Source organism: Triplophysa rosa, linkage group LG25, assembly GCF_024868665.1.
Source record: "Triplophysa rosa linkage group LG25, Trosa_1v2, whole genome shotgun sequence".
Taxonomy (NCBI): Eukaryota; Metazoa; Chordata; class Actinopteri; order Cypriniformes; family Nemacheilidae; genus Triplophysa; species Triplophysa rosa.
The window spans coordinates 6,178,944-6,197,656 of NC_079914.1; the positions used below are offsets into that span (position 1 = coordinate 6,178,944).

Here is an 18,713-nt window from a genome sequence, read left to right on the forward strand (position 1 = left end):
AAAAAATGTAATGGTTATAATGGGATTTGTACGGGTTTTAATGAACACTATAATGATGTCTACTGGTATGTGATGGATTCTATTGGTGGGGTGTTATCTGGCAGGTTAAGTTATTTTAGAATAATACCCAAAACACACTACAAGAGGAATTTTGTTATGGTTTTAATCGGAAAAAAGCTAATGGTTCATAATGGTATTTTATTGAAAACCATTAGAATTTCTGTGATGGTTACTATTGAGTTTAAGTTGTAAACTGACTGTAGTCAGTTTGCCACAGATATAGGCAGTAAGTTTTAGAACAGAAGAATATCTGTCTGCGTATACTGTACTATATATTATAGGGCTCTGATCATAACTTTTCACTGGGGTTGACTTGCATGTACAGAATATTGCTTGGTCTATTTTTTTACACTTGGAACCCATCTTGGGCGGTCACTTGAAGAAGCCGCCCCTACATCAGGGGCCCCAGGCACACACTCTGTCATTCACACACACATACCTCCCACTTTGGGGTTACTGAGCACTTGTGAAGGCTACATATATTACGATCACCAAGATTTGGCTCCCTTCTCTTCCTCTTTGACCTCTCACTTTGCTGTCAGATCCACGGCCACCCCCACGTCTGCCTGTTTTCTCACTCTTCTTGCCATGTATTTGCTTTGTCTGCGTAACATCTATCGGTGCATCTGTTTGCCTGCCATCCCGTATCTATTACACCACCTGATCTGGCTCTGCGTACACGTCCATCTGCGCTGCTATGACGACCGTGTGCAGCCGCTGCGACCTGTCACAGTCGCACTCACAAATCACAGCTGTAATGTGACCACCACATGCTATGCGGATAGAGTCGCACTATGCCAAAACACTCACATACGCACACGTTGACAACGTTTTGAAACTTGGTGTGTTATGCAAACTGATTTAAGATAACACATGGCTTGCTAACTTATATCCTGCTTTGGGTGCATTACTGTGCTGTATTTAAAAAGTGCTTTCACGGTCCAAACGCTATAAATGATGCCTGTGCATGTCAAGGTCAGGAGGTCTGTAGTACTCAAAAATGCTATCTGTTAGCATTTCTGTTCATTTCAATGGCAGTTGCTCGGCTAGCCCTGACAACCTGAAGTATTCCAGCTGTCTACTGCCATCTCACATCTTTATCTTCTCTCACTTCTGAAAACTTGATAAGGTTTTTGAAAGCTATAAGGGAAAAAACACTGAAACCACTGATAAATTTAACACTTTTATATTTATATTAAAATAGCCTTATAACATTAACAATAATTCTCATTCCAACAAATAATTAATTCATTACTCTTGAAAGCAGATGGCTAGAGCATCTACCCTTTCATAAATAAGTTACGAGCCAGAAAAGAAATGCAGCATTTACAACAGTTATTTTATAGCTTTACAGGATTTCAAAAGCAGCTGAACGCACAGACAGGGAACCGCCCTAGACATACATAGACGGCACATTGAGTGCTTTTGGTGCAATGGGTCAACGGTGCGGCCATATTGGGGAGGGCAAGACTGCCCTATAAACTTATACAGGTGAACGGGGGACATTTTCACAAATTCCAAACAATGACAATAAAAAACTAAATGAAATCTGAATGTTTTTGTACTTCATGTACATCCAAACCACGCAATTCATCGGCCAATGCAGCGTCTATGTATGTCTATGGGAACAGCAGGCATAAAATGTCAGTAACAGAGCACTCCATACTGCCCCCTACAGGATGGGAGTATGTCATATGGGCTAAACACAATCATTTCATTCATTTTAATCTTGATTGCGATCATATTTGACCTTGCACGACCAGGTTATATCGATCTACCAACATGAAAACAGTTTGATAACATCCAGTGTACGATATTCCAGTGTTTGCACCACATAGATACTGTGCAAGATACTTAGAAATGTCCCTTACAACAAAGTACTGTGACGGTATCACGGTACATCAATGGTATCAGATGGATTACCATATTCATGTACCATGGTATATACATTTTACTCCAGGGTACCATGGTGATGTGTCTAAAAACTGCATGGGAATACCATGGTACTATTAAGTGCTTTTATCCAAGTTTCATATCGAGCCAGCTGATATCTTGGTATCGAATAAGCTTGGAGTGTTTAAGTAGTTGCAAATGTACAGATTATACCATTAGCGATGCATTTATAGTTACGTTTTGCATTTTATACTCTGAACTCGTAAGTCCTGAGCTTCATATCTCCTGTTGCTTTGCTCTTCGAGAGTCCAAATTCAAAGTCCTTTTACATATTCCAGTTTTAACTTCTCCTTCGCAACTTCTAGTTGCTATTCCAGTAGTTCCTCAAGCAGTCCACATTCTATTTTCCAACCTGGCCCAGCAGTTTAAAAACGAACGAGGGCCGACCGTTAGTTCAAGTCAATATTGCACAGCATTTGGCCGTCGTGTGCTGAATGATTTGTATTTGGCAGACCTCAATTTTGTTGTGTTTTAAATACGGTCTCGCTATTTGGCAGGCTGTTTTTTGTCCTTATGGAATCCCTTTTAAGTCCGTGCTCACAGGATATCCTGAGTGTAGCCAGCTCCCATAGCGCAGAGGCCGCAGAATGGAGGCCTCCAACGACTGCAATGGCTGATGGGAAATGTAGTTCATAGGATCTTATTTAACAAAGATCCAAGACATTTCCAGTTATTATTAAAAGATATTTCCAGTGTGTCTCCGTTATATCCTGTGCGTCTCCACCCTGACTCGCAGCTTTGTGGTTTTTCAGAGTCATGGCCTTCTTCAGGACATTACCCTAATGGAGGATGAAGGACCAAATCTGATTAGACCTTTGATAGGATTTGACAAAAAATTTAATTTCTTTGTTTAAGCTGCAGTGTGTCATTTCTACGCCACTAGCGGGGCACAGAATCTGATTGTTTTGTTTAACAAAGGGTTCAGGAATTGGTTGGTTAGCTTTGGCAGGTAGCCCCTACGTGCAGATAGAGTACCACTATTAAACGATTTTTAAACTATTCAAAAGTTTGCCTAACCAATAGCAACCAATATTCGTTCTGCAGTCATTTTTGGTTCCATAGCGATGAAAAATTACACTGCAGCTTAATTTGATCGATAGGCTACTGTATGTTGTGTTCGTTTTTTGTATCATATTGACATTACATTATCATAGCTCTCATGGAGGCCTTGCTCATCCTCCTCCGATGTTTCCGTCGACGCTTCCGCAGGGGCTGAAGAGGAGGTGGAGTCTGGGGGGCTGAGGGTGTGGTCCTTGGGGCTTTCGTCACTATAGGATGATGAAGAAAACAGAAGTAACAGGGTTATGTGGGTGTTTAGCATGGAATAAAATCATCTCAAGTACTCAGTATCACATTAATTTTTGACCCCGTGACTTTATATGCTACCATGACGTTAAAGAGCAGGAAGAATAACAGGAAGTTAAGTTACTAATTACAATACAATGTGTACACGCACACAAGTACGCTGTTGAAGAATTTTGCATTGCAGGTCATCAGTAGGCCTGTTTGTTGTGTTTGGACACTACTATACTGGACTCTCTACCAAGGCAAAGCTTAACTAGCAAACTTTCCCTTCGCTCTCTATTGAATCTCATTGATGTCTAGGAGAAATAACTGAGATATTAAAGAGAAATCTTTCCACTGGCCTCTTACCTGTTTGTTGTGTGATCTGTTGATGGCTGAACCCTTGTGTTGTATGGTGATGTTGATGATGGTGGTGTTGATGACGAAGATGATGCTGCGTTTCTTCTTGGTGCTTTTCCATTTCCTGCTCTTGCGGCACATTCTGATCATTACTCGTTTCTGATTGGTGGTGGTGGTGGTGTTTTCTAACTTCTGATTGGTGATCACTTAGCACTTCAGATAAGCCACTAGATTGGCCGATCACCTCAACATGGCTGTAAGTGCGACTAATTGGATCTAATTGGCCGCTGTTTGGCACACTGTGCTCTGATTGAATGGAATCATGGGTAGGATTGTGTTTTTGTTGCTGTGGTGTAGTTTGATGATGTGGTTGCTGTGGTTTCGACTGCTGTTCGTCATGGTGATGTTGGGTGTAATGCTGTCCCACAGTAGGCGTCTTTACTGTTGTGCCGTCTCCACTGCCCACATGCGTGTGGTGTTCAGGTTTTCTGCGATGTTCCTCGACTTCCTCTGTCTGCGTTTCATCGCTCATCATGTGTGGAGCTCCTAATGTGGTTTGACGAGTGGGAACTACTCCTTTATATACATTAACCGTTCCCGCCGGTGTGTGCGTGAGTGCGTGTTGAGACAGGCTTTGTCGGTAACCCTGTGTGTGCGAAAGTGTGTATTTGGACTGCCACTGCAGTTCATGTGTTTCTTTGTCTTCTAAGTGCAGTCTTTGATTATTTTTGAGTTCATCATGCCGATGGAGCTCCTCTTTTGATTGCCTCTTTGGTGCCGTTACTTTAGGGTGGGGCCGGGGCGGAGGAAGGGGTGTGGTCTGGAGGCGTGGGGCATTTGGAGAAAGGTGCGGTTGACAGCTACAAGTCACGTGGTCCTCTACGGGTATGATAACTTTTTCATAGACCGGTTGTCGGTTGATAAACTTAATTTTTGTCATCTAAATGGAGTAACAGAGAAATAGAAATAATGCTTACCATTTCATTTCAAATACAACAGCGTTGTCCCAAAACTTAGTCTGCAAATCTGCCTTAAAGGGATAGTTCACCTATAAATGAAAATTCTGTTTGTATTTACTCGCCCTCTTGTCATTTCAAACCTATATGAATTTCTTCTGCAGAAGACAGAAGAAGATATTTTGAAGAATGTTGGTAACCGGACAACGGCGGTACCCATTGACTTCCATTAGTTCTGTGTCCGTATAATAGAAGTAAACGAGTACTGCCGTTGTTTGGTTACCAGAATTCTTCAAAATATCTTTTGTGTGCTGCAGAAGAAATAAAGTCATACAGGTTTGAAATGACAAGAGGGTGAATTAATACAGACAGAACTTTCATTAATAGGTGAACTATCCCTTTAACGTCTACTGCAAATGCAAGTGCTCTCCAAAGCAGATTTTGGAACAGAAGTAAGAGAATTTTGCAGCTACATTGAAATTGTAGTTGTTATGCATGTGTGTATGGATACCTGTAAATGCCGTGTGTCTATGGAAACTGGCACGCATTGTAGCACACGTGTGTTGCAACAGCCAGAGCAGCGTTGCACTTCCACACACGGAGGCCATAACAAGAAGTCAGTATTCCGTTTGTCCAACATCGCACGGGTCACTTCCATAACTTCTGTCCTAACTTTACACATCGCCTGATGGGCCACCTGAACGCCTGAAAGAGAAAAAAGTTGCTGTATGTGATATTTAGCAGGATCTATTGACAAAAATGCAATCAGGGGTTAAAGCAAAAAAAATCCTGAGCCTGAACTTTCTTTTTGCAGGGCTGCGAGAGTAGACACATACGCAGGGTTATTTGTCAAACAAAAAAGAACATTATTTAAACATCTCTTGAAACTAAAGGCCAATTTATGGTTCTGCGTAGGGCGTAGCCTACGCAGAGCCGCGTACCCTGTGCGTACCCTACGCCGTAGCCTGACGTGCACCTCTCCAAAAATGTAACAACGCGTCAACTCAGCGCGGACCCTACGCGGACCGCAAGCGCTGTGATTGGTCGGTTTGGCAGCATCGTACTTCCTTCTACGCATTTCTGGCGTCTTCTTCCGGCAGGTTCAGAGTCCACAAAAGAACAACATGGCGAGCATCGACATCGACCAAGTACTGAGCGTCTGATTGAAGAGGTTCGGAAATACACGCATCTGTATGACTCCTCTTCGGCGGACTATAAAGACTGTCAGATGGCAACGAATTCTTGGAGAGAGATTTCCTCTAACGTCGGTTTGGAAGAGTGTCAGCAAAAGACATGAAGAACTTCACACTTTATAAACACTGTGCACGATCTTTTGCACTTTATTGGCTTTATAGTTTTATTTTTTGTTTTACCTTTTATTGTTACTAGCTTTTTTGAAAGTTTTATATTTGTGTTAATATTGCATTGTATACTCATCTATACATAGTTTGCACTTTTACATATTCTGTTCTTTGACTCTTTTGCAAATAAAGAACAAAATTGTGACACTTCCAGATCTTGGTTGCATTTCGTTTCATTTTTAACTAAACAATTAATAGGGTGAGTTGTCCATGACAAAATATGATATTCTATCAGGGTATCATTTCAATACACAGTTTTGACATCTATGTATGTGCTCTGCGTAAATGAGTACACCCCTTTGAAAAGTATACTTTTTTTCAACAATATCTAAATGAACACACATAAAAATCCAAAATGTGGACAAGACTTAAGTTTAATATAACATCTGTTTAACTTCTAACATGAAAGTAAGGTTAATAATATAACGGATTACACATTTTTCTGTTTCGATCAGCTCCAACTCCATTAAGATGCGATCAGCTTCCATTGTCGTTTGCAAACACTAGCATACACACAAAACATCGGCGAAGAAGAGCAAACCCGTGAAAACACAAAGAGCCAACTAGAGTTTCGGCGGTGTAATTGCAGTATGACGCATACTCTCAACGCAGAACCATAAATGTTCACGACGGCGTCGTCTACGTATGTACGCAGAAGTAAAAATCGTGCTTAACTAGTGCCGTTTTTGAGCTTCTCAGACAGACGTTTCTTAAACTTTGATGGTATGTGTATGGATCACAGAATGACTCGAAAGAAGTGGGGGCATAATTATAACCCACAAAACCATAGTTTTATGCAATTATGGTATATAAAAACATAGCTTAACATACCAAATTCATCATAATAAAAATCCTACTTTTTAAAAAGAAAACAAGACTCACATTTTTTGGCCTATCGAGGGTGGCATTTTGAGAGCAAAATAAAGTGACCAGATCTATGATGAATTTTGTACTCTACTAAACTATTTTGTGCTCTAGTAGTAATTTAATCATTAGTTTCATAGGTATTAATGGCGATGATATGGCACAAGTCACATCCACAACACACAGTAATGAGATCACAGATGGTCAAAGCAGGTTAGCATAAATGAGCCCTCAAAAAAGCAAAAGTTTCCTTTTTGAGCTCATTTTTTTATATAATGATTAGTGGAGGCAGATTTATTTTCCATTTTTAAACTCCTACTGGCAAATTTTGCACTACAAAGTGTGAAATGAAAACAACATAAATTCCTATTAAAGCTACAAAGGTTACGGAGTCAGCAGTGAGTACTTCTCTTTTCATTTGTTTGAGTCATATATCAACCACGTAGAATAGCAGGAGGCTGCTGTCACTAATGTATTGACATTCGTTTTCTTTCTCAACTTTTTATGCTCACTTCAGACAAAAACAATGATGTTTATGACTTAACTCTGTGAGATAAGTGCAATAAGCTGTGAAAAAGTTGGAAAACGATTTAGAGGCTTTAGAAATCGATCCTTGATATCTCAATCGCAGTTAGTGCGCACGCATGTGTGACGCGCAGAAGTGGAGGTCTGATTAGATGATTTGCCGAAACAACACAAAGTTATCGATCCTTATGTCACAGTCTCCAATTTGTGCATGTCATATTTGTCATAATGGACTTAAAAGCTGGGGCTTTATAAACTTACTCTCCATCCTGCCGACTGTTCGCTTGCTAACGTACTCTCCAACGTGAGTCTCCACTACGGCAACCAAGACCCGCCTCATTTTAATTCTGGTTGGCTAGTAATGTTTGTTTGGTTGAGAGGAATAGCCGTGTTCCTCTCATACCATTGGTAGGCGAACTTATGAACTCGAACTGATATCAATAAGCTTTTTAAATGTAATATATTTAAATGTTAATCTTTTTTTCCGCAGTCAAACGCCGCAAGCCGGAGATCCAACATGGTGCCGGAAAACTTTAAGCCCTGTGCAATATACACTGAACAAAATTATAAACGCAACACCTTTTATTGTGGCCAGCCTAAGGCACACCTGTGCATAATTTCGAGTTCAGCTCAAAATTTCGGACCCCCGGACCCCCCCAATACAGTAAACCTGCACATTTTAGAGTGGCCTTTTATTGTGGCCAGCCTAAGTCACACCTGTGCAATAATCATGCTGTCTAATGGTGGATGGATTATCTCGGCAATGGGATAAAATGGGGGAAAAAACTAAAGTGTTGCGTTTATAATTTTGTTCAGTGTAATATACATAACTACTGTATGTCTTCAGAGGTGTATAAAGACCTTCCATAATGAAGCGATATGTTTTTATTATCTTAGAAGGAGCTTTTTCTATCTACATACACCGCGGGTCCCCTTACATGGAATTCACCATGTTGTTTCTACAGTAGCCCTAAATGGACAAACTGCTCTACAGAGCATGTTTCGTAAATATGTTATCTCCTTCGGCAAAGAAGCGAAAACGTGACAATATCTTTGTCCTGTGTCAGCCACCGTAGTGCTTCGAAAGGGAGGGGTGGAGTGAACCATTGGTTGCAATTCGCAACCTCACTGCAAGATGGCGCTAAAATCTCCACATTTCAACTTTAAATGCTTTTTTTTCACCACTAGCATTACTAGCTGGTTTCCATATGTTTTTAGTCCCAGCCAACCACTGATCAAACTGTGTCAGGATTGTCGGGATGACTCACTAAGTAATACTTTTTTTTTTTAATTCACACATAAAAATTCCAAAGAAAATCACAACCCACTTTTACATTCACAAATACACAGGGAAATGATTTCAACACCCTATAAAACGTATTAATGGTACACTGCCAAGTGCTTGACGTAAACACACGCACACTCTTCCCAGATGCTAATTTGTTGTACTACCTCACAGCAGAGTCTAACTTCAATTCACCGGTTAGGATTTAGACAAGCCAGACCAACAAGACTACACGCACTATCATTTAACCTCTCAACACTCTGTCAGACTGTGTGTGCAGAGTTCACGGATCAGAGGCGCACTTCACTGAAAGCGAGCGCTCGGCAAGAGGAAAAAGCATTACAGTTCGAATTCATGTGTGAAAGCGGCGTGGGTGGTAAAATGGAGCTCTGAAATGTCTGAGGGTGACCCGAGGACACACGGCGAGACTGGACTCTGCCGCGGAGACTAAATCAATCAAAGAGACACAACGGCAGACTCTGGAATCATGTGCCAAATACCCACATCTCACAAACCACAACAGCACTGTTGAATGTCTGAAAATAATCATAGTGGACTGGAAATACATTCAAGTTGTGCTGAAGAACAAAGATGAAGAGATGAGAGCGTGGAAAAGACAAAGAAAGGAAGGGATGGGGTTGGTGCCACTTACTAAGGCTTCTGGAGAAACGTCGGTGTGTTTGGTTGGCGTGGATCTCGTTCTCGGGCTTCTCGTCATCTTCCTCTGAAACGGGAGGACGAAGAGGGATTAAAATCGACAAACATGACATTGTAACAGCTGTGTCAATTACATTTTAGTAGTTTAAGATTGTGAAGAGAGTTTAGATGTCTATAAATCATGGGGTGAAATATGGACAAACCAAACTGTTGGTTTAAATTAACCTAGAAAAAAAAACATATTTGACCCAACCACGGATTGAAACAACCCAGCCCATCTACTATCTGCAAGACCTGTCAATCAAAATTCTTGGCATAGTAGTTGCCTGTTAAAGGTGCTGTGTGTAAAATTTTTTGGAGGACCTATTGACAGAAATGCAATATAATATTCATAACTATGTCTTCAGGCTTAGAATGAGCTATTTCTATCTACATACACTGCGGGTCCCCTTACATGGAATTCACCATGTTGTTTCTACAGTAGCCCTAAACGGACAAACTGCTCTACAGACTCGTAAATACGTTATCTCCTTCGGCAAAGGTGACGACATCTTAGTTCTGTGTCAGCCTCCGTAGTGCTTCGAAAGGGAGGAGGGAGCAGTGGAGGGAGACGTTGGTTGCAATTCACAACCTCACCCCTAGATGCCGCTAAATTTCATACACTGGACCTTTAAGGTTCAGAACATTGTCAGATATGGCTAAAATGCTCACAACCGTAGAAGGGTCTACACGTACTCACAACACAAACAAAGGATTCCGGTATAGGGAACAATAGCATAGCCTTGTGTTTTTGTGCCGTCTGTAAACTGAGAGCCGGATTGAGCTCAAGGTCACTGCTATTGAGCCTGTCTCGGGAACTACACAACCCATTCATGTAAATATTGCCATTACTGACATACATGCACATACACACTGCATTCCAGACCCTCCTTCCTGCCTCACCTACCCACTCCCATACACACATTCCACAAGTGAGACTTTTACTGGTGTTGGTTGAGGGTGTTTTAGTTTGGGGTCAGCTTTACCTACGGATTCTACGTCCAGAAGTCTCTTCAGGTCATCCATAGATGAGATCGGGGTGTTCAACACTAAATCCACCAGAGATGAAGGAATAGGGTCTCCCTGAAAAAAGAGATGGAGAGAGACGCTTAAAACAATAGTGACTTGCAGGTGCAAATATGCACATACCTTCTGAACCTTCAATAGCAAGTTTTGCAGAATTTACAAAGCTGTTGTGAACACATAAATGGACTTATACATGAAGATCACAGCACAAAGAGATGAGAGAGAAAGAGAGCTGTGTTTATTTTTTATCTCTGTCCTTTATTAAGCTGCATTACTCATCATCAGGTCACTGTGTGTGTGCATGTGTGTGATGCGGTCAGTGTCATGCGGCAGGCACACAGTGGGAAAACAAATACATAAATAAAACATTTTGCCATAAGTTAACCAATTAAAAAGCACACACAAAAGAGTTTTTCATTTTAATTTATAATTTACAGGCTCACTTTAGCCACACACAAAAACACACAACTAATTTCCAAACAAAACTCGTTGTCCTGTGAATATAATCTGCATTTAGTCAATATTTTAATATAGTTGAAATATTATAATCAAAACCGACAATATTGTGGTCAATGTGTTATGGAAAATCTTCTGAATATAGACATTACATGCATTTTTGACAATAAAGCTGATAAAAATTCTCTGAAATATGACTACCCATAGGCCCTTCATATACTAGTGCAAGCGGATGATTAATTTCACACGTTTGTCAAAACGCACAACTGTGTGTTACACAACTATGACCACAAGGGGCGCTTTAGTCAATGTTAGGATATACTGTATATCTTGGTTGGTTATATCTTACTGGTCAACTGTACGCTGTAAAAAATCAGAGCCCAACTCATTTTCCAGTGACATCTTTTCAATTGGCTCACTTGTGGCAACAGTCTTTTCAAAGGGTTATTCGCCCAAAAATGAAAATTCTGTCATTATTTACTCACCTTTAAACCTGCATAAATTTCTTTGTTGTGTTAACGCAAAATAAGTTATTTTAAAGAATGTGGGACAGAAATAAGTTCTGGGGCACCATTGACTACCATAGTAGATTTTTTCCTACTGTAGTAGTCAATGGTGCCCCAGAACTGTTTGGTTACAAACTTCTCCCAAATATCTATTTTTTTTTTCAACAGAACATCGAAATGTATACCGATTTGGAACAACTTGAGGGTGAGTAAACGAGGACAGAATTTTCATTTTTGGGTGAACTGTCCCTTTACGCGTTAGTACCAAAAGTCATTTAAAGTCTATTGCATTCAAAGAGAGTTTAATAGGGAAAAAGGTAAAAATGCTACAAAAGTGTAAAAATGATGTCTCTAAGAAACCTAGATGAACCAGATGTACCCTTAAAATGGACCCTTAGGTGTGCACAATCGCAAGCCAGTGTGAAACAAATGTGCACTCTCTATGTAATGACATACTTTCAAATCCATCTATACGTGTGTGTATATATATATATATATATATGTGTGTGTGTGTACACTGATCCTGTTAAGATGACATCACTCCCATTTGCCACATGCTCTTGCCACAGTGATGCTTAATGCATGGTGGGACACTGGACCCACAGGAATGCCCATAGTTCAGAGAAAAAGTTGATGGGAATGTGGTATAATTATGGACCTGGATGGCTATACTTTCTCACACACATACAGTACATTCGAAACATTAGAGGGCGGCCACATGGCAGTCTGCCATAACTTTGAATCCAGACATAAAGAAATACTGTATGCATGATCGTGACTGGAGACAAACTTACACACACACCCTGTCCACACCTGCACACACAACCACATAGATTCCATAGGGTGGACAGATAGACATATTGAAAGAAGGATCAAAAGACAGGGATTTCATTCAGAACACTCTGGCCAAGCTGATCTGACTGTTTCGATAATCACGCTTACATAGAAAAGGATTACGTATTACATGAAAGATAAAGTACAGTGTGTTTTACGTAAAGGAGCAGTTCGCCCAAAAATATGCATTTTGTCCTTGTTTACTTTCTCATGTTATTTCAATCCCAAATGACGTTTCCCATTCTTTTGTGAAGTACAAAAGAAGTATTTCTGAGCTTTGTCCGGCCCTTCTATTGTTATATATTATATTGTTTCTATATAGTTAAAGTCAATAGGGACTGGGGCTGTCAAACTTCAAAACAAGAAGCACCTGAGCAGCATTATCAAGTCACCCATGCAACTTTTATTCTGACATCTTCTGAAGTGAAGATGAGGAAAAGATTCAAAGAAACATCATTATTCATTGAAAATCTTAAATCCATCCTAATCTCAGGGTTGCGCTCATGATGAACGTTTATGAGATAAACAATAATGTCTTATTTGTTAACAAATTTGTGTTTATGCGAGCCTGATAACAATTTTTTGGCCTGTTTGTCACACAAAGCTAGCGTTTTGTGAGAATTTTAAGCCGGAAAGCTCCAGTCTCCATTTACTGTGACTGAAAGGAAAAAGCATGTCTATTTTTGTGTTCCAAAGTAAAAATGAACGTTTGAAAACATGTGAGATGGTAAATTATGAATTTTCCTTTTTGGGTGAACCAATCCTGTAAACACAAGCCCATCAGTCATTAATGCAATCCACATCGATTCTCTCCTCTCAGGTGTAGGGATAAACTATAATTTGTTTGATTCCTGAGTCATGCCTGCAAAAGCAATTTAAAGAGGGGAAAAAACGTAAGCTCTCCGGGCCGTGGCACATGCCTAATGCGAGAAGCAAAGCCAAATCATCTTATGTGATCCATCCTCACGTCTCTACCATCTCGCCTAGATTATACCGCACTCTTATGTAACTTCAACACAAGACTTATGATGCATCAATCATGGAGAGTAAAATCCCATCAGTGGTGGTGACCTTCCAAACTCACGAAAACACAGGAGAGGGCAGAACTAAAGTTTGCAGATTTTTTGCTTTTGTAGTTTTGGTGATGATGCAATGGTCATATTCACAATCAGATTACAAAACAGCACAAGAGGATTTAGGTCTTAAGAGCGTGTGTATGTGTGTCCGGCCAGTAGTTGATGTGCCTGTCACAAAGACCTTCTTAGAAAGGTCAACGCGCATAAGTGGGAATATCTGGATGCGCGAATCAAGACGCATGCATGCATCTGCCACGGCAAAATGTCATTCAATTACTTCTGGATGGAGTACAGAAGATTACAGTGCAGGAATTGTATTTCATGTCAACTTCACATAAATGCAGTACAAAGAAAATCTCAAAATAACACCATTTTTTTCTTACTTTATATGTCTTTCAGTGAATATTTTCAATCTTCCAGACTTAAAACATGTTTATTTAGCTGTGCTTTTATAGAGCGCTGTGCTGCTTTCTACTGAATGCACTTTTATTTTAGTGTTCTTTTTATGACTGTTTTACATTTGAAATCAATTGTATGTATTTCAATGTTATTTTAATAATATGTTAACGTTATTTTAACGTTCTATGTATGGTTATCTTTTATTGTGATTTTAATTCACCCCCTTCATCATCAAAATTCATCATCTCTTTGCTTCTAATTTCTAAGTAAAGCACTTTGAATTAACATTGTGCATAAAATGTGCTGTATAAATAATCTCGCCTTTCCTATATTTTAGCATTAATATTATGACCATTTCTGTTGTATTGCCATTCTGCAATTTAACAGACAATTCTGCACTCAAGGCAATACTCGAATGGTAAAATGTTGTCAAATTAATCCACCTGGCCCACATATCATTTCTTTTTACAGAAGAACCCACTGGGCTTTTATCATCTGAAAGCATAATGTAGTGTTAAATTGGTTTTAGGCAATGACAATAATGCTCTTGAGCTCAGTGATGTGTTTTGGCATTGGTCGGTGTACCTGGGAATGAATCCAGGGCGCATTAAAGCTGGCAACAATAATGTATCGTTTTGCTGAGTTTAGAATTACACATTTAAACAAATACAGATTAAGCATCAAATCCAGTGTAGTTTAGTAGGGGCCAAGGGGTGGGACACCTCCATTTATAGGGGCCAATACGCACTCAGGCAAGTTTATGAGGGGAAACTGTTACTCTAATATCACATTATGCTTGAATTTCATCCCCCAAATTAAGACACGCTGAATGCAGCTATTGTTAAACGACACAGAAAATGAAGAGAAGGAACGTGCGCCGATCAGATCGTGACGTCAGTCAGGTGAGGCTTACCTGCGAGCGACCGGAGCACTGGCACGCCGCGAGCGCCGCGAGCACCAGCAGCAGAAGCCGCGAGCTCATCATGCGCGCACATCCAACTGTCACTCTCTATGTCAAACACGCGCGCGCACACTGCTGCAGTAAAGTTTATTCCAGATTCACTTCAATTGCGTTGCCAGCGGATCCGCATTGACTATAAACTCCAGTGTAAAGATATTGTTACAGTCACCGATCCGTTAAAAAACGCATTTTATTCAATTAATTGAAAGAAAGGCAAAACTCCACTGTACAGCTTCAAATATAAGCTTTGAATAGCCAAGCGCAGTATGTCCGGTGTGAAATCGTATTCGTAAAAATAACCAATGCATCCAATGCTCCCCAAGTATGCAACTTTCCTATAGTGAGCAGTAATATCGCAGTTGTGCTTCTCAGGTGGTTTAATGCCCCACTGCTGCAGTTCAAGCACTGACTTCAGACTAAAAGGCGAGCCCCGCCCCCGTGTCATCCGATTGGCTTTCCGCCCCTTTAGGGATGATATGTATCCATATAAGGAAAATGATTAGGAGTGATTCTGCATGATGAGGGTGACTCCTCATACATGACCTGAGATTCTTAGTGTTTCTTTTATTTGGAAAAAGTCGGTTTTCCCACAGCCACTTGTTCCAGTGTTGTTCCACTCAGGATTGAAACGGACTAGTGAACTGTGAAATCATGTTACAGCGGACAATCCAGGCTGATGATACGATTCTTAAATTGCATTTACATTTGTGCATTTAGCAGCTTTTATCCAGAGCAACTTTAAAAAAATTAGGAAAACAATAAAGTGATTCAACAATATTAGATGTACAGTATACACATCATATTACTATGGTACAAAAAATATTTTAAGTAATGAACAGTTTTTTCTATTTTCAAATATTTACAGTAAACATAAAGTAATTACACTTTTCTTGTATTCTCTTCATTAAAATAAAAATATTTTAGCAATAATTTCACCTGCCATGCAGAAATAAGAATCTCAACATACAGTAAATAAATAAATAGAAAAAACATTGTATTCAAAATAAAATGTTCTTGAATTTAGGGTAATGTGTTTCTATTTATTAAGATAATATTCTTCATGTCTTAATTGATTGTAAAATAAAATTTTGGGGTGAAAATGTACCTGGTTGTGTTTTAACATGCTTTATGAGTCACAGGAACAACATTAGTCGGATGTTTGTTGTTTGTTAAAGGGGTCATATGGCGTGAATACGTGTTTTTCTGTGTCTTTGGTGTGTTATAAGTTGCCCATGCAAGTATTAGACACGTAAAATTGCAAAAATTAAAGTGTGGGAACAAAAGATGCATTCTATCTAAAAGCGAATGCTCACCCAGACCTGCCTGAAACGCCTCGTGTAACCACACCCCCACAAATCTACATCAGTTCGTGGTATGAGTTGACTAAGACCGCCCAAATGTATACGCAAGTAAGGTGGGCGTACCTGTCAGTACAATTGCTTTGGAACATGATGTTCCAAATATGGTAAGAGGCGTTACATTTCTGTCACACGCTTGCAGTATTCGACCAATCACTACGCACTGGTGAACTGGCCAATCATAGCACACCTCGCTTTTCAGAGCAATGAGCTTTATAAAAAATCTGAGTGTTTCAGAGAGGCGGAGCAAAGAGGAGATACAAACATGCACGGTATGTGGAAAATACAGCGTTTTATAACCTTAAATTGTGTAGACACATCTAAAACAAACGATAATATTTGTTTTACCCGTGTCATATGACCCCTTTAAAAACAACACAATCTGTCCTTATCTCTGTGTCACAAATTTTGAGTTACTTTTAACTCAACCTTGTGTGGTCCCTTTTATTTATCTAACACAAAATGAACACAAAAATACATGATGTGTAACACAAAAAAAAGTGTTATTATTTATCACATCCTCTTTGAGAGAAAGCCTCTATTGCTGAGAAATTAAAAAGTGCAACGCATCAACAAACAGTTCCTGTGCTTTCGCAAGAGTTTGTGTTATGGGACTTCCATTTGAAAGATGAAATCATACACATGAGGTCATCTCCAGACTACTTACAGTAAGCATATTTGTAAAGCTTCGAGCTAACAAGGCTTATGGGAACGCTAAATACTTTGCATGCTACAACTCCATACTGTAGAAAGTCTCGAGGTCTCCTGTCTCACTGTATGTTACTGGATAGATTTACACTTCGGTGTAGTGTGTGCCAACTCCTTCTGGAGAGGATCGCACATCACGGGTTCCGCCGTGAGGTCAGAGGTCACGATGGCCCCCTCTGCTGCAGCTGCAGGAAGTGACACGGTGTTTCAGGGAGGCTATTTATAAACTCACTGACCTTCTCGTTCTGCGTGCAGCGAGTAACTGACATGACACAAGTTATCGTGAATCGCAGGAATGACCACTATGGGCTCTATGCATGCGTGACTTCTGTGTTTCACAGGAAGTACCCTACAGTTTCTGGTTGGGGAGACTTAAAGCAGAGAGAAAGGGAAAAATGAGAAAATAGTTCAATTTAGCAGATGCTGTACATTGTGGCACACAGCAGTGGTATATAGAAGTGCTGTTCTACCGTATTTGAAATGATACTTTCATAAGTTAACATTTCATTATAACATTCAAATACGGTAGAAGAGCACTTCTATATACCACTGCTGTGTGCCACAATGTACGCATGCATATAGCCCATTACCTGTGCTCCTGTGTGATCAGAACATAGTGCTGCCCTTCAGCACAGAAGAGAGAGAGAGAGTGAGAATAAGATACTATATAAGCTACCTACTGTAAGTTATTCAAAACAACCAGACAGAAACTTGACCCAGACATTACCTTTGACCTCAGGTGACCCTCTGTTGGTTCACTGTCATCAATGAGTTTCAATAATAAGTATGTAAATGATCAGCTACAGTATTGCAAAAGAGAATATAAGGCGGCAATGTGTTAAGATAAGAGACGTTAAGCAAAAATATAACATTAGTCATTTGTGATATGCAGTGTTTTAATGTCTGTCCTGCGCAAAGCTTGGTGGCAGGGAGACAAACGTGGTGTGTCACTCTTTCAGTGCACATTAGGTTCTGTCTGGTTGTCTGATTCGATTGATAAAGCCAATCCTCACCCTTCATTAGTAGGTCAGCCAAAATTCCACATTTCGGCATGCACGCTTTGAAGAGCCGCCCTCCTGTTCCTTCACTCCGCCGGTAGAACTTTTCTCTCGCTGATTCGGTCTCAACAAAGATCAGTGAAAGAATCTAGATTTTGTCAAGGAATTTCTTGGAGAAATCCAGTCTGAAATCTGGAGAAAGAAGGTTTGGAAAAGAGTAGAGATGGTGGAAAATACAGATGCAGGCATAAATGACAGAGAAAGTTCTGGCATGACACTCTAGATAGCGCAGTCCTAAAGTCTAAACCAATCTGACATAATAACTTTACTACACGGCGCAGCTGATTGGTTCATTCCGTATCAGCAGCCAATGAGCTTGCTGCTCCACGTTTAAAACTTGGCTAGAGATTGTTGTAGCAGTGCAACTTTCAGAAACCCTCCTCCTTCCCCAGCTTCAACTGTATAGATCTGCTACAAGGTGATCACGCAAGCTATTCGGGGTTTATTCACACAGCAGCATGTTGTGGCTGTATTGGCAGTAGCGAGTCTCCATACTTGCTCTGCCGCAGCAGCGTAGCAGATCTTTTCCGGCAAGACCAAATACATTTAAATGTCATGTACACTACCATGCTAAACCCTCCGAGATTTGTCATGACAGAACTGAGTTACGTATGCAGTATTGACAATAACTGTGAGATTAAAAACCATGATTATCAATATCATGATATTTTTACACATATGATCAAATCATTTAAAAATTCTGCACCCGTTTAAATGTTTGCAACGTTACAATGGTTACAAATCTCTCTCTCTCCACTCATATTTTGAGTGAGAAAACACAAAATAAGCAAAGTTAAAGATGAATTTGACTTGACAGCATTTTTAAAAAAAGAATAATAGATTTTGTGATAATATCGTTATTGTGAATTCTTTTATCCACGATAGTTATGCCTGTGAAAATATGATACTGTGACAGCCCTCATAATTATAATAATAAATAACAATTATAATAAATATATAAAAAATATAATATATGTACTTATGTAA

At 39.9% G+C, this 18,713-nt stretch overlaps 1 protein-coding gene across 1 annotated transcript; it reads right to left on the reverse strand.

The window, feature by feature from the left end:
• Positions 1 to 1,245: 1,245 nt before the first annotated feature.
• On the reverse strand, positions 1,246 to 14,981 carry si:ch211-79m20.1 (LIM domain-containing protein A). Its single transcript, XM_057325690.1, has 7 exons — positions 14,555 to 14,981; positions 10,331 to 10,427; positions 9,301 to 9,372; positions 5,125 to 5,318; positions 3,667 to 4,597; positions 3,158 to 3,281; positions 1,246 to 2,792 (listed from the first exon to the last, which is right to left on the reverse strand). The coding sequence occupies exons 1-7, from the start codon at positions 14,624 to 14,626 to the stop codon at positions 2,780 to 2,782; spliced, it is 1,503 nt and encodes a 500-aa protein (XP_057181673.1). The 5' UTR covers positions 14,627 to 14,981; the 3' UTR covers positions 1,246 to 2,779.
• Between the last annotated feature and the right edge of the window lie 3,732 nt (positions 14,982 to 18,713).